The following is a 16,474-nucleotide window of genomic DNA, read 5'->3' as shown; positions in this document are numbered from 1 at the left end:
TTTAGCGTGGCGTTTTGCCGTGCTTCTTCTGTCTGACAATGAATGACCTGAAAAAATTAAAATGGTATCTGACTGCCACTGTTGTTACCTTTTCTGTTTGGTTTTCTGTGTAGCTTTAGTAAGGGGAAAGTGTAAATAAATTATAGAATTAAGATTTGTTATCAATGAAAAAATTAAAAGTGTTTGTTGGCCGTCACTGAGTGGCATTTGCGATCGCTACACAAAAATAGCAATGTAAATTACCCCCAAGAACGGTCAGAGAAGTAAGACAACCGGAGGATATAATATATAGGAAAGACAGGGCATATGGTGGTAAAGGGTAGATTTTTGAAACAGGAGAATGTCATTGTCAGTGGCTTAAGGCAATGCACAAGAGAAAAAGGTGCCGATAAAAAAGCTAGCTCTGGATCAGGTCGGCTCTTTTTCCCCGTGTTTTTCAGCCCTTGACACTCAAGCCATCTCGTTAACAAAAAACATTTGTATGTTCTACCGCATCGTTACCAGTTAATTTGGCACCAGGGACATCATTTTTTAACAGAATTGGTAGGTTTAGCTCAGTAAACATCTCGTTCGTACACTATTTACATGCATTTAGCATTTGGGACAAACGTGAGCTTGACCCGCCTAGCAACAATTGCTAACGTCATGAATATTAATGAGCAAAAGTGACGTGTTGCGTGCGGTACACCAATGCATAGCAATTGACTTTTGCAACGCAAGTTAGCCAATTGGTCTAACTTGCATAACAAATGTTCGCTAGCTTAAATGCTATATAATGCTAATGTTTACAACAAATGGCTAACTTGCATAGCAAAAGTCTGCTAGCTTAAATGGTATGTGATGCTAATGTTTAGCAGAAACAATCTGGTACCAAATTCCTTTCATTTGTACTAGGGCTGTCAAACGATTCAAAATTTTAATCGAGTTAATCACAGCTTAAAAATTAATTAATCGTAATTAATCACAATTCAAACCATCTGTAAAATATGCCATATTTTTCTCTTAATTATTGTTGGAATGGAAAGACACACAAGACGGATATATACATTCAACATACTGTACATAAGTACTGTATTTGTTTATTATAACAATAAATCAACAAGATGGCATTAACATTAACATTCTGTTAAAGCGATCCATGAATAAAAGACTTGTAGTTCTTAAAAGATAAATGTCAGTACAAGTTATAGAAATTTTATATTAAAACCCCTCTTTATGTTTTCGTTTTTTCAATCAAAAAATAAACTAGTAGCTCACCACTGTTGATGTCTATAATTACACAATGCTCATGGTGCTGAAACTCAAAATCAGTCGCACCCAAGCGCCAGCAGAGGGCGAAAAACACCAAAAAACACAGGTAACAAGTGGACATGACACTGTGCTGTCATTTTAATCTGTTTGAGCGGGGCATGTGCGTTAATTGCGTCAAATATTTTAAAATGATTAATTGAAAAAATTAATTACCGCCCGTTAACGCGATAATTTTGACAGCCCTAATTTATACTATTTCTGTCGATGATCTGCAATATTGGGACATTTCTGGGTCACTTCCTCTTGATTTTGAGTCAATTCCCGTTGATAGATTTCATTTCATTTCGGATCATTTCCTGTTGAATATGGGGCAATTTGAGTCATTTCCTGTTGATTTTTGGGGGCATTTCTGATCAAGTTGAAAGTCAACAGGAGTGAATGGCTTTATATTTTTTTTTTTGGGTCGAAAAATGTGAGATTTTTGGGGGGACTGTAAACTTTTGGGCTCATCCAAGTACAAAACTGCACCAGGTACATTTCTGAACATATTGGAGTTAGAATTGATTCAATTGGGTGTAAAACGTGGGAGGAGAAAGATTTGGTGCAACATTTTTGACAAAAAAGTAGCAAAAACTTCCTCCGAGCATCCCCACAATTACGACGCGGTAGCAACAAACAAGCGAACCTGATATAAACTAGCGAAGAAACGGCTTAATTGATTCATCATTATATGTAAGTGCTACAATTTCCCGCCAAAGATGTGTTGTTAAAAGACGGCGCGCCAGCTAGCGCTTAATCGCGTCCCGAATAAAAGCAGATTGGAGAAAGCGGGATATAAATCATTATGGTAGCGCATCCCGCTTTAAATGGCGTCCGTAAAAAGGAGGAGTTTTGCAGACATGTTTATGAAGGAAGACTTCCTCAACCTTGGCAGTCGCTCGCTTTTGTCCCACTGAGTCACGGCTAGTTGTCGGGAGCGAGCGTGACATTTCAAAAGGACCCACTGTGACTTCTTAAAAGCTTCTCGCGTGTGGGGTAGACGTGTACAAAATCTCTTTTTTATTGATTCTTGGCAGCACCGCGTTGATTCCTTTGAGAGAAACTATTGATTTTGAATTGGAGCCTTTACCCGCAGCCATAAATGTGTATGAGCATCCTAATCAGCATGATTATTTTTCCGATGAATCTCAAGATGACGCATCTTCGATGATCGTCTTTGAACCGTTTGCCGCGAGAGCCATCCGATCCATTTTAACTGGGAGAGTTTGCGGTGAGTTAACAAATCGGTTCTCACCGTTCGAACAAAAACACAACCGATTCTCTTGACTGTAAAATTTGACAATCTGGATTTAAATTCTCAATCTTCAAATTGAGCTGGTTGTCTCCCATTGACGTTTGACCTTTTGACCCCTGAGTAACACTGTCAAGGCCTGTGAATGAGTTAAAAAGGTGCAATTAGTTGAACTGAATTTGGCAATTACATGATCGTAACTAGAGCTGCAACGATTAATCGATTAATTTGCGTAATTCGATTAGAAAAAAGCTTCGTTGTAGGATTTAATGGTTTGTTTTGAAAGTGTCTGCATTTAATTTGATTGATTTGGTGGGTGGATATACTGCCCTCTGGTGGCTACAGTGAATATGCCAGAACTCGTCTAACATGGCTGAATCCAGCTCCTCCCTGTTAAGACCAACTGAAGTAAGTTTTTGTTTTGACCCAATGCGCTTGTTTATCTATTAGTTAGTTTAAAAGTATATTTAGCCCTTTTTTGTGGGAATATGTGTTTGAAGAATTTGTTAAGAGCATTGTTTAAAACAAAAAAAAAAAAAAAAGTTGACACAGCATCTAAGCTAGCTTGGTTTTGCTATGCAAGTTCGCCAAATGTTCTTTTGTTGTGCTTTGATCCTCATTTATTAATTTTATTATTTTTAATATATTTTATATTTTAGTATTTTAATTATTGCTCATGTGAAAGTGTAATTTTGCATAGTTTGAAAAAACTCAGGAATTATTTTGTATTCGCATTTAATGCTCTTTTGAAAGTGCTATCTCAGCAAGCCTTTGTTTTACATCTGCTACAATTTATTCTGCAACGCATAAATATTTCTAATTCGATTATTTCAACTAATAGATAGATTAATCGATTACTTAAATAATCGACAGCTGGAGCCCTAAACGTGATGGTTAAAGATAAAAGATTTGAGTGTATTTCCTTGATCAAATGAGGGAAATGTGCGCGAAATCAGCCAATCAGAGTCGATCTGTTATGTTATCGACCTTTTATGTTATCATTTACCTCATATGTTAATAAAAAGTTGAATAACCCTCGAACCTTCAGTACAGATTGGTAAAACTATCACATAATAAAAACCAGAAGAGCACTTCCGCCTAAGCAGCCATATTCAAAGCATCACCATAATCGTTTGGTCATGACCAGTGTTGTCACAGAATACTTCAAAAAGTAATTTAATTATCATTTAGTGATTACGTCTCAAAAAAGTAATCTTTATTTAATAATAATTAATCATTTCATTTAGTCATTTAGTCATTGACTCACGCTAGCTTAGCTTGAAACAAACAAATAACTGACAAACTGCATGAAATTTGTTGAAATCAACTCCACCAACTAATTAAACCCCCGCTAACTCAAAGATTAAGCCTAATGTCAAAAAGTCTTTGGGTTAGGGTTAAGAGCATATCAGTGCCAATGTAAAACGATGCAAATCGACTGCACAATAATCAACAACACACAAATGAATTGCGCAGTGCAATAAACACATACTTGGGGGGGAGGCGCAAATGTGTGCGCACAAACCGGAAGTACGGCGTACAAACACGCGGTCAATTTGGCCACAAAACGTGGCGGCAACTAAGCACTTTACACTCAATCGGACTTACAACACATCCCAAAGATGCTAAACGAACACGTCACCCCACGGCATAAAATGTGCAACATGAAAAGGATGTAAACAATGCTCGCCGATTATTACCTGCCGTTGCAACGGCAAAGCTACGTAACGGCCGCACATGTAGCGATACAACCTATCGCTGGAACCCTATAAAATGAAGGAAAAATACGTATATTTATGGACGCACACAGATTAACATTCCCTCGGACATCTCAACAGGTGGCTGCACTTGGCTCGAATGTACACCCGCGATCCTCACGCGTCCCTAAACACTTAGCGCGTGTGACTCGAGACCAAACAGAAAGTAACTATGAGCGGTTACCATGGAAACGAACCCGCAGTGGGAACCTTTCTAACATTTCCTATTCAAAATGCTCTTCTGCTATGAATGCTATTCTTCATTCTACATAAATTATGAGGAAATTAACAAAATAGTAATGCAGAGACACTAGGGAAACTAACTGGTTTGGAAAAATGAATGTGTTAGATTGCTCGTTACTAAAAGAAAGTAATCAGATTACAATAGCGCGTTGCTTAGTAACATGTTAGTGACAACACTGGTCATGACCTTTATCACTTTTGACCTTATGCCGTCCAACTGTCGTGCACATCATGACCTCTTTAACCTTCTCATCATATCACCTACCTAGCAAATTTGAGGCAATAGGCTAACCTGTTGTGACGTTATCGTGCAATTCTTTTCTGACCTCTGACCTTTGACCACATTACCCCAAACCGTAATCACCTCTTCCATTTCATATAACACATGTTATAAACATACCCTGAAAGTTAATAATAATATAATAATAATAATCCCTTTATTCGTTCTTGAGTTTTCTTCAATGCACACAGGCATACAGAACCGAATTCATAACCTCCGCTTTCAGTAGGTTTCACCTACTAGTGAAGGGAATCTTTTTTTTTTTTTTTTAAACGCGAGATCAGATGAGTTTTTATTTGTACATAACTTTCCTTTCCCTTTTCTATACATACCTGTAACCTTCAGGCCGTGGTGCCCGTCCGTCATAACTTGACGGTAAAGTTGCCTGCAATTTTCGTACCAACTGTCTCCTGTCATTGTGGTATGAGATGACGTCAGGAAGTGAATCATCTCAGGTTCTGTTCAGGAGGTGGAAAGTGACATGCCCAATTCATGTATCAACACATGCGATAATGGAGGGAATCTCACCTAGCAGGTTCTGTTTGGCTCTTGGTGGGTTCAAATTATAGCAGGCGGGTGGAGGGAGGGACCAAAACATAGGCCAGGGGTAAGGATCATCTCCCTATGTTGGTGGACAGAAGAATAGATTAAAAAAAACATTTTCTGATTTGTGGTGCTTTTTTAACTAAATGCGAGTTCAGATTCAAAGAAAAGCTGGGTTTTGGTCCAAAATGGATCTAAACTGCCACAACTCTTGGTCTTCAACTCATATTTTTTAAATTTTGGTTTGAAAGGAAACCTCGGACGTAAAGACTTGTAGGCTCTAATGAGCCACAATTAGCAATTCTCTTTACTAAAATATGTTATTAGAAACACATAAATTACCATTGATTTAAAAATCTATAATATTTAGTACATATTTTAACCTACGGAGGGCGCCATGTTTTATGGACAGTGGGGGTGATAACCTACATTGTCATTGTCACTCGGCGATACTACCGGGTTACTGCAATTCCTTCTACGTGGCGAGACGTCCAACACATGCGCTCATCGGTTAAAAGCGGCAACTACTTAATATTTGTGTTTTTCTTGTGTCTTTTATTTCCTTGTCATTGCCTCAAAATACTTTCTGCAAGTTTTTCACTCTCATACAGTGGGGCAAATAAGTATTTGGTCAACCACCAATTGTGCAAGTTCTCCTTCTTGAAAAGAAAAGAGAGGCCTGTAATTGTCAACATGGGTAAACCTCAACCATGAGAGACAGAATGTGGGGAAAAAAACAGAAAATCACATTGTTTGATTTTTAAATAATTTCATTTCCAAATTAGAGTGGAAAATAAGTATTTGGGCACCTACAAACAAGCAAGATTTCTGGCTGTTAAAGAGGTCTAACTTCTTCTAACAAGGCTCCAGCCATTACCTGTATTAATGGCACCTGTTTTAACTCATTATCGGTATAAAAGACACCTGTCCACAACCTCAGTCAGTCACACTCCAAACTCCACAATGGCCAAGACCAAAGAGCTGTCGAAGGACACCAGAGACGAAATTGTAGACCTGCACCAGGCTGGGAAGACTGAATCTGCAATAGGTAAAACGCTTGGTGTAAAGAAATCAACTGTGGGAGCAATTATTAGAAAATGGAAGACATACAAGACCACTGCTAATCTCCCTCGATCTGGGGCTCCATGCAAGATGTCACCCCGTGGCGTCAAAATGATAACAAGAACGGTGAGCAAAAATCCCAGAACCACACGGGGCGACCTAGTGAATGACCTACAGAAAGCTGGGACCACAGTAACTAACTATAACTAAGGCTACTATCAGTAACACAATGCGCCGCCAGGGACTCAAATCCTGCACTGCCAGACGTGTCCCCCTGCTGAAGAAAGTACACGTCCAGGCCCGTCTGCGGTTCGCTAGAGAGCATTTGGATGATCCAGAAGAGGATTGGAAAAATGTGTTATGGTCAGATGAAACCAAAATAGAACTTTTTGGTAGAAACACAGGTTCTCGTGTTTGGAGGAGAAAGAATACTGCATTGCATCAAGAACACCATGCCCACTCTGAAGCATAGGGGTGGAAACATCAAGCTTTGCGGCTGTTTTTCTGCAAAGGGACCAGGACGACTGATCTGTGTAAAGGAAAGAATGAATGGGCCATGGATCGAGAGATTTTGAGTGAAAATCTCCTTCCATCAGCAAGGGCATTGAAGATGAGGCGTGGCTGGATCTTTCAGCATGACAATGATCCCAAACACACAGCCAGGGCAACAAAGGAGTGGCTTCGTAAGAATCATTCCAAGGTCCTGGAGTGGCCTAGCCAGTCTCCAGATTTCAACCCCATTGAAAATCTGTGGAGGGAGTTGAAAGTCTGTGTTGCCCAACGACATCCCAAAACATCACTGCTCTAGAGGAGATATGCATGGAGGAATGGGTCAAAATACCAGCAACAGTGTGTGAAAAGCTTGTGAAGAGTTACAGAAAACGTTTGGCCTCCGTGATTGCCAACAAAGGGTACATAACAAAGTATTGAGATGAACTTTTGGTATTGACCAAATACTTATTTTCCACCATGATTTGCAAATAAATTCTTTAAAAATCAAACAATGTGATTTTCTGATTTTTTTTCCCACATTCTGTCTCTCATGATTGAGGTTTACCCATGTTGACAATTACAAGCCTCTCTAATATTTTCAAGTGGGAGAACTTGCACAATTAGTGGTTGACTAAATACTTATTTGTCCCACTGTAAGTCCCTCCAGAGTAATAGTTGCACCCATTACTATGATTAAAAAAAAAACGCGACTTATAGTCTAAAAATTTGGTACACATTTAAAGTGACTAATGTCAATAACCGAGTGATTGTTAAGCATTCATCGTGTCAGATATTTAAGCACATCTGCTACCCATTTGCATTTCATTCTTTCCCTTTATCCTCCCTTTTTTGTGTTCAGTGTTACATTTATTGTGCTCGTTGTGATCCGTTTTTCCAAAAGTCACACCGAAAATTGCTGCTGATTCTTCAACAGGAGGTATAAACAGGAGTGCTGTGAAATTTGAAGCAAACACCGTCTTTAGAGAGCTCAGAATGCCCTCCTTCCAGCTGGAAATGTGTCATATCCTCTCCATGACCTCGGCTTAAAATGAGAACCTGTTTTCTGTTCGCTGAGACAAGACTTGAATAATTGATAACCAATTCCCAATCCTACGAGGCTGCCGGCAGGGAGCCGTGCACTGAAGCGTTCTGGGTAATAAAATGGGGCATCAATAGATGATAGGATTGTGTAGATGAAGAGTTGTGGGGGTCCGAGCTGACCTGTTGCAAGGTTCGCGGGGGGAGTTTCCTCTCTGACGGGCCTCCGATCACCGCCATGCGAACCAGCACGTGATTCCTCTCCACAGACAAGCTGTCAATGATGAAGCTTCTGAAAGGAGGACAAATTGACACAAATAAAAGACTAGCGCAGTTGTGGGTGACATCGTAGTTATGGTTACCGTAATTTTCGGACTATAAGCCGGTACTTTTTCACCTCATTTTGAATCGTACGGCTTATAGTTCAGTGTGGCTTATTTGTTGATCCATTTGGGCTAATAGGTAACATTTTATTTGACAGGAGCATCATAAGGCTGTCATAAGACCGTCATAATTATGACATGAAACTGTCATGGGCATTAATGAATGCTTATGGCAGATGTCATTTAGTGTCATCCAGCAAATTATGTCACTAACTTCAAATATGTCCTTCTGGGATCTTTAACATCTACTCAAAAGTGAGATGGTCAAGTTTTACTAAATACCATAACTCCCAATTAATGGAACAACTAGATCAGTTACCGAAGCAATAATTAGTACAGAACATTAATCTTGATTGTAATTTACATCTGTAGCGCTGCAATGCATGCTAGAAGGCATGCGGGACGACAACAGTGTTGACAGCAGGTGGCAGCAGGTTGACTATCCCCCCCAAGGGAGCAATGATGGCCAAATGATTCTTTTGAAGCCATGAAGCTTTGCAGCCAATTGGCTACAAAGTGGCTTATCTATGAACAAATGCCGTTTTCATGTCAAATTTAGTGGGTGGTCAGGTGCGTCTTATAGTCCGAAAATGACTGTACTCAAGAAGTACATTTATCTCAAAAAGTTACTCAAGTAAATGTAACGTGTTACTACCCACCTCTGCCTAATGATTAATATAATTTGATAAGCCAAATTTTAAACACGTAGCAATATTTTTCTACCATCTTTCACATCTATTCAAAAGTGAGATAATTTCCCGGACGACATCTGTCATTGGCATTTGTTAATGCTCATGGCAGTGTTATGTCATAATTATGATGGTCTTATGACAGTTTTATGGCGCCACTGTCAAATAAAGTGTTACCAAATACCATAACTAGCAATTAATGAAACCACTAAAATGATAACTGAAGAAATAATTAGCGCAGAACATTAATTTTGATTGTAATTTACATCTGTAGCGCTGCAATGCATGCTAGGAGGCATGCTGGACGACAACAGTGTTGACAGTAGGTGGCAGCAGAGGTTTACTATCTCCCATAAGGGAGCAGTGATGGCCAAATGAATCTTTTTGAAGCAATGAAGCTTTGCAGCCAATTGGCTACAAAGTGGCTTATCTATGAACAAATGCCGTTTTCGTGTCAAATTTAGTGGGTGGCGGCTTATAGTCAGGTGTGTCTTATAGTCCAAAAATGACTGTACTCAAGAAGTACATTTTTCTCAAAACGTTACTCAATTTAACGCGTTACTACACACCTCTGCCTAATGATTAATACATTTTGATGAGCCACATTTTATTCACATAGCAATATTTTTCAACTATCTTTTACATCTATTCAAAAGTGAGATAATTTGCTGGATGACACACAATGTCTTCTGTCATAGGCATTCGTTAATGCTCATGGCAGTGTCATGTCATAATTATGATGGTCTTATGACATGTCTTATACCGCCACTGTCAAATAATGTGTCACCAAATACCATAGCTAGCAATTAATGAAACAACTAGAATGGTAACTGAAGAAATAGTTAGCACAGAACATTAATTCTGATTGTAATTTACATTTGTAGCGCTGCACTGCATCCTAGGAGGCATGTTGGACGACAGCAGTGTTGAAAGTAGGTGGCAGCAGAGGTTAACTGTCTCCCCAATGGGAGCAGTGATAGCCAAATGAAGCTTTTTGAAGAAATGGGGGTTCATTTGGTCTTATGAAAGTCTTATGATGCCGCTGTCAAATAAAGTGTCCGGTTAACATCTTTTGGTGTCAATATCCAATAATACAGTCAGGACAGCTGCGGCTTATCTGTGAAACAAATTTGTGTCAAATTTGGTGGGTGGCGGCTTATAGTCTGGTGCGCCTTAGTCTGAAAATTACGCTACGTTTGGAGGGTCATTCTGTCTGTCACGATGAATCGACGACAAATCTATTATGAGATGGATCGACAACCATTTTTAACTCGATGACTGATTTAGCGACTTTGTTGACCTAAATTTGGTCCAAATCCTGTTTAAGCCTCTTAAAAGCAAATACTGTATTTTCTTAAGGTCTGGACTCTATAGTATATGCTGGCCACTTTAAAAGTCTCCAGTGCTTTCTCTCAAACCATTTTCTAGTACTTTTGAAGTGTGTTTGGGTCATTCTCCTGCTGGAAGACCTCTGAGGGAGACCCAGCTTTCTCACACTGGGCCCTACATTATACTGCAAAATTGCACACGGTCAAGGAGTCCAGTGCCTGAGGCAGCAAAGCAACCCCAAAACATCAGGGAACCTCCACCATGTTTGACTGTGGGGACCATGTTCTTTTCTTTGAAGGCCTCGTTTTATTTCTTGTAAACTATGTTGATGCCTTTCCCCAAAAAGCTCTACTTTTGTCTCATCAAATCAGAGAACATTCTTCCGTAACGTTTTTGGCTTTCTCAGGTACGTTTTGGCAAACTCCAGCCGGGCTTTTTTATGTCTCTAGGTCAAAAGTGGGGTCTTCCTGAGTATCCTGCCATAGAGTCCATTTTCATTCAGACGCCGACGGATAGTACGGGTTGACACTGTTGTACCATCGGACTGCAGGACAGCTTGAACTTGTTTGGATCTTAGTCGAGGTTCTTTATCCACCATCCGCACAATCTTTCGCTGAAATCTCTCGTCAACTTTTCTTTTCCGTCCAAATCTATAGAGGTTAGCCACAGTGCCATGGGCCTTACACTTATTGATGACACTGCGCACGGTAGACACAGGAACATTCAGGTCTTTGGAGATGGACTTGTAGCCTTGAGATTGCCCATGCTTCCTCATGGGTTTGCTTCTCAAGTCCTCAGACAGTTCTTTGGTCTTCTTTCTTTTCTCCATGCTCAATGTGGTACACACAAGGACACAGGACAGAGGTCGAGTCAACTTTAATCCATTTTAACTGGCTGCAAGTGTGAATTAGTTATTGCCACCACCTCTTAGGTGCCACAGGGAAGTAACAGGTGCTTTTAATTACACAAATTAGAGAAGCATCACACGATTTTTCAAAGGGTGCCATTACTGTTGTCTGGCCCATTTTTGGAGTTTTGTGTAAAAGGATCATGATTTTTTTTTTTTCCCCCATTCCCTTATGTGTTTTTTCATTGCAAGCATAATACATGACGATATTACTACCAAAGCATTTGTAATTGCAATCATTTTCTGGGAGAAGTTGAGCATTATCTAACAGATTTGCAGGGGGGCCAATAATTTTGGCCAGCAGTGTATCTTTATTTAAAAAATAAAAATAAAAAGGGGAACAAAAAGTAACTAGTCCTCGATCATTCATCAAAGAGATAATTTTATTGAAACAGCTTTTGGTTAAAAGATATCAAATATTCTTTATACCTATTTCAATTTTATTTTACTTTCTAATTGAAACAGCTTTTGGTTAAAAGATATCAAATATTCTTTATACCTATTTCAATTTTATTTTACTTTCTAACATTTTTTTCCCATTAAAATTTTTCACAATGAAGGAGAAAACAGTAAATAATTCTAAAACAAAAAATATTTTACTTAAATTGTCCCCCCCTTTTTTTTTTAACGCATTGGCTGCCATTGACAGTGACAGACGTCAACCATTGACGAACTAAATTTCACTTAGCGAGACACATTAAGTCAATTTGCATTTACTCTCGCGGGCCACAGAAAATCAACTGCCGGACAAAATCTTGCCCCGGAGCTTCAAGTTTGACACCAGTGGTCAAACATCTCACATTTCTGCCCTGTTCGTTGCAAATAAGACTTAACGAACACTTTTATTACATTCTCTGAACCTTTCGAAACCATTCCAAGTTTTAAATAGCAAGAAACTGTCGGTGAAAAGTTCAATTACAGCGTTTGCACAGAGAATGAAAACCATAAATGAGAGCCATCACAGTTCATTATGACAGCGTTAACGCCTCTCATCGGATCTTTGAATTTCCCGATACGACCGCTTTTAAAGCCTAAATGCTAACAGCTTTAGTCCCAATCTTGGTAGCAACTTGGACTTAAAAATTGCCACTTAAGGATAAGACGATGCGTTTTTTGCACTTTCCGGAGCAGCTCAAAGAAATGTACCTCGCAAGAAATATTTGTGGCAGCTACAATTGGGTTCACCGGGCTTGTAAAAGGCAGCGAGCAAGAGAAAAAGATGATTACGATGGTCCGATTGCGTATGATGAAAAAGGCGGATAAATGAACAAGCCATCATGTCGCAAGACACGGTGACACGAGTTGGCGTTTCGAGGCCATTTACATTTACACGCGCCAGCTAAGGCAGCCGTCATTAGCATGACAGATGGTCTTGGAACATTTCCACTCCTGTCCGCTTTATTTCATCTTATCTTTGACAAGGCGGGCATACAATTTCTTCTGCCTGGCCTTGGTTATCATTAGAAAAAAGGGGATTCATCAGAGCAAGGTAGGAAACTTGATAGCAAGAAAACACATTTATAACTTAGCTCACGAGCTAACATCGACAGTGATGGATATCCAATCAATTTTGACTGGGCGGAGCTGGCGGCGATCCCTCCAGCATTGTCAATGCCACTGAAATATGATCATTCAATTAACAAAAAAAGCTGAATTCTTCCCATTTTTGTCAAAAACTACCCATGTTCAACTGCTGCTTAGTAATGAATGGAAAAACACACAGACCAGTGTTGTTTTCATCAACAATGACGACGGTGACGTCACAATGACGAACTAAAAATGTGTTTTGGGAGACTAAAACCAGATGGATGCCAGCTGTCGTCTAACAAGACGAGAACGAGATGAAAATTCACCATAGTTTCCGTCATAAGTTCACAATGTGTAATATTTTCTTATCGTATGTGTGGTTAGCACGCATTTTATGTGTTTGGTAGTGTCACTCATGTGACGTGCTGGTCGGTGAGTAAGCATGTGCCCATTCCAGGCTCCTTTTGTGAAAAACATCTCAGGTGCTGCTTGGAAAGTTTTGTTTACTTCTGTTGGCTATGCTATGTTGCGTTAGCATTTTTAGGTCTGTGCTGAGTGATCATCATACACTAAACTAACTTATAGCGCTAGAATAGCGTTCGTGTTAGCATTTAGCACGGTTACTCTTTTTAAACTCTAAGAAAACTTTTTACATACAGTTCGTTGCGTCCGCGTGAATTATTTGCAAATAATGTGCTGTTTTCCTGCTATGTGTGCATTATCATCATGAAGATGTTGATGTCCTAGTAGACTCCACAATTATATGCTCGTCTGTCAATATTCAGTCGAAATTGTTGGAAACCTTATTTATTCATTTCTTCATGGGCTAAAACCTTTGACGTTTATAGATGAAAAAAATTTGACAATAGTCGACTAAAACTAGACGAAGACAAACATATTTTGAAATAACTAAAATATGACTAAGACTAATAAATATTTTCGTCCAAAAGACTAAGATGAAAATGAATAGGGCTGCCAAAAACAACACTGTCCCCAGGTTACAAACGAGTTCCATTGCTACGCTGGCGACGTAACTGAATTTCCGGGTAAGACGGAATTAACCCTTTAAATCTCAAAATAACTATCTGTAAAATAACGAATTAGTTCAAAACTGCAACTCTTTAGCATTCAGAAACCCTAAAAGAAATGAATTAAAAAAAAATTGGTAGTCAGTAAATGTTAATTTTATAGAGAAAGTGCAAGGAAATATATATGGAATCACACCATTCTGAGGAAAAAATATGGAATCATGAGAAACAAAGAAAGAAATAACTATCGAAACACATCTCTTGTGTTGAGTAGCACCACCTCTGGCTTTTATGACAGCTTGTAGTGTCTGAGGCATGGACCTGATGAGTATTTTTCATCAATTTGGTGCCAACTCTCTTTGATTGCAGTTGCCCGATCATCCTTGCAGGTCGGAGCCTTGCTGTGGACCATTTTTTTCCAATTTCCACCACAGGTTTTCAATAGGGTTGAGATCTGGGCTATTTGCAGGCTATGACATTGACTGGATGAGTCTTTTTCCAAGGAATGCTCTAACAGTTTTAGCTCTGAGGCATGATGCATTGTCATCTTGGAAAATGACATATTTTCAATCGAAGGGATAAGAAAGCTGTCTAAAATTTCAATGTAAACTTGTGCATTTGTTGAAGATTTAACCACAGCCATCTCCCCAGTGCCTTTGCCTGACATGTGGCCCCATCTCATCAAGTACTGAGGGAATTTTGATGTTTTCTTCAAGCAGTCATCTTTGTAAATCTCACTGGAACAGCACCAAACAAAGGTTCCAGCATCATCACCTTGTCAAGAGTCAAGAATCTGCATTGGACACGGTGTCAAGAGTCAAGAATCTGCATTGCATTGCAAAGAGTTGCACTTTTGAACTAATTCATTACTTTTTCAAGCTTTTTATCTGAGTTTGTTCTACATGATAAAATGTCTGAGTGAGAAGCTCATCCGAGACTGGTGATTCCATACTTTTTGCTAGGGGTTGTACATGTAATGTAGGATAGCATTATTTTTACATATTAAACAGTATATAGGTTTTTTTTTTCAATTAGTGGCTTTTACTTAACAATTATAATATAACCGTGCATCTGTATGTGTCAATTCTTTGTCAACCGTTTTGTGAAGAAGAAGTTTGTATGCACGTAAGTTAAAAAAAAAAAAACACTTATTCCAGCAAGTCGCTGCGTCGCTCCCTCCCGACTCAATGCCGAGCGAATTGGAGTATATAAAAAATGCATAGAGGAAAATTAAACCACGAAAGGGAACCACGTGGTACCACAAGTCACACAGGCACGCATTCACTCTCACTTTTGTGACTTTTTGGACTCTCAAATTGTCGCCACTTCGAGGAGAGCGACACTAACTTTGAGAGCACCTAAAGCTGGCTACAAACCTCAAACATCTCTGGAGGAATTTAAACTTTATTTTAGAGCTGAAACGAATACTCGAGCAACTCGAGTAACTCGAGTTTAAAAACTGATCAGAGTAATTTAATTCACCTCGAGTAATCGTTTATTTTGACAGCTCTAAGCATCACGTTTCGCTCGGACTACTTTTAATGCGGGACAACGCGCTGACGTCACGTGCGTAGAGAAAGAAGCAATAAAAAAATATAAAAAACATTTCCGCAGCCGACAGCCGCTCCAAACTACGCCGACGTTGCTAAAAACTAGCCCGCGTGATGTTAAGTTGGTAGCAGGTAGCATCTGAGGAGTCTCATAGAGATCACATGTATGTTGAACTAGATGCAATATGATAGACTCGGCCGCGTCTGGCCAGCGGTAATAAACAGCGGCCATCTTAAAGCAGTAGAGCGCTAAGCGCTAATAAAGAGCGCTAAGCGCTAAAAAATAAGATTAACGTTACTGTCTGAGTCACTAGCTCACGCAACGTTAGCCCTGCGGAGGGCTAGGTTTCTATTAATTATGACCACTTTCGATGCGTGGCTAACGTGTCTTACATACAGGCTTTAACATAACATAGCTTTGTGGAGTGATCAGGGTGTAAAATAAAAACTCAATAATGCTAACTATCAATTTTAGCTTAGTAGTCATTGCTGGATAAAACACCAAGTAGCACTGGTCCCTAATGTGCTCCAATACAGCCTGTGTCATACATTTATCTTGAACACTGCAAAAACACAAAATCCTATCAGGACTTAGTTTAGAGTAGCGTAAAACTTAACTAGAACTTTAAAATCGCTTGACACAAACAGAAATTCAATTGAAACAGGTGGGAAAAAATCCTAACTTTTAAGTGATGTGTGTTATCAAGCGTAATGGCATTTTTAGGTATAAATATATATATATCTTAATAAGATCTAAAGGTTTTTTTGAGTGAAAGCAGTGAATTTGTCTTTTTTTTTAATTCTAGTTACATCTGAGATGCAATTGTTGGCTGTTTTCAACAATATACATCGAAAATAAAGACATTGATTGACTGAAAATGGTTCAAGATTAGATGAAATGTCTTGTTTTCTCATGTATATTTATAATTGCTCTTCACCTAAAAATATATTTGTTTTATCCGATTACTCGATTAATCGATAGAATTTTCAGTCGATTACTCGATTACTAAAATATTCGATAGCTGCAGCCCTACTTTATTTTACCCCCAAAAACAACATATCCCCGCTAGACGCTCATGAGTGGACCTCCACGACATCCAGGAG

At 39.1% G+C, this 16,474-nt stretch overlaps 1 protein-coding gene across 5 annotated transcripts in view; it reads right to left on the bottom strand.

The window, feature by feature from the left end:
- tbc1d32 (TBC1 domain family, member 32) overlaps positions 1 to 16,474 on the bottom strand; it is a 105,574-nt gene that overhangs the window by 40,518 nt on the left and 48,582 nt on the right. For 4 of the 5 annotated variants that reach the window (XM_057822883.1, XM_057822882.1, XM_057822886.1 and 1 more), the window contains 3 exons: positions 8,141 to 8,249; positions 5,351 to 5,444; positions 5,155 to 5,280 (listed from right to left, as the gene is read on the bottom strand). In XM_057822883.1, the coding sequence (XP_057678866.1) occupies positions 5,155 to 5,280; positions 5,351 to 5,444; positions 8,141 to 8,249 (329 nt within the window). The remainder of the gene's footprint in view (positions 1 to 5,154; positions 5,281 to 5,350; positions 5,445 to 8,140; positions 8,250 to 16,474) is intronic. The other variant, XM_057822885.1, reaches the window with a different exon arrangement.

Source organism: Corythoichthys intestinalis, chromosome 19 (assembly GCF_030265065.1).
Source record: "Corythoichthys intestinalis isolate RoL2023-P3 chromosome 19, ASM3026506v1, whole genome shotgun sequence".
NCBI lineage: Eukaryota > Metazoa > Chordata > Actinopteri > Syngnathiformes > Syngnathidae > Corythoichthys > Corythoichthys intestinalis.
The sequence above is the reverse complement of the archived record's forward strand: the minus strand, read 5'-3'. Positions and strand labels throughout refer to the sequence as shown.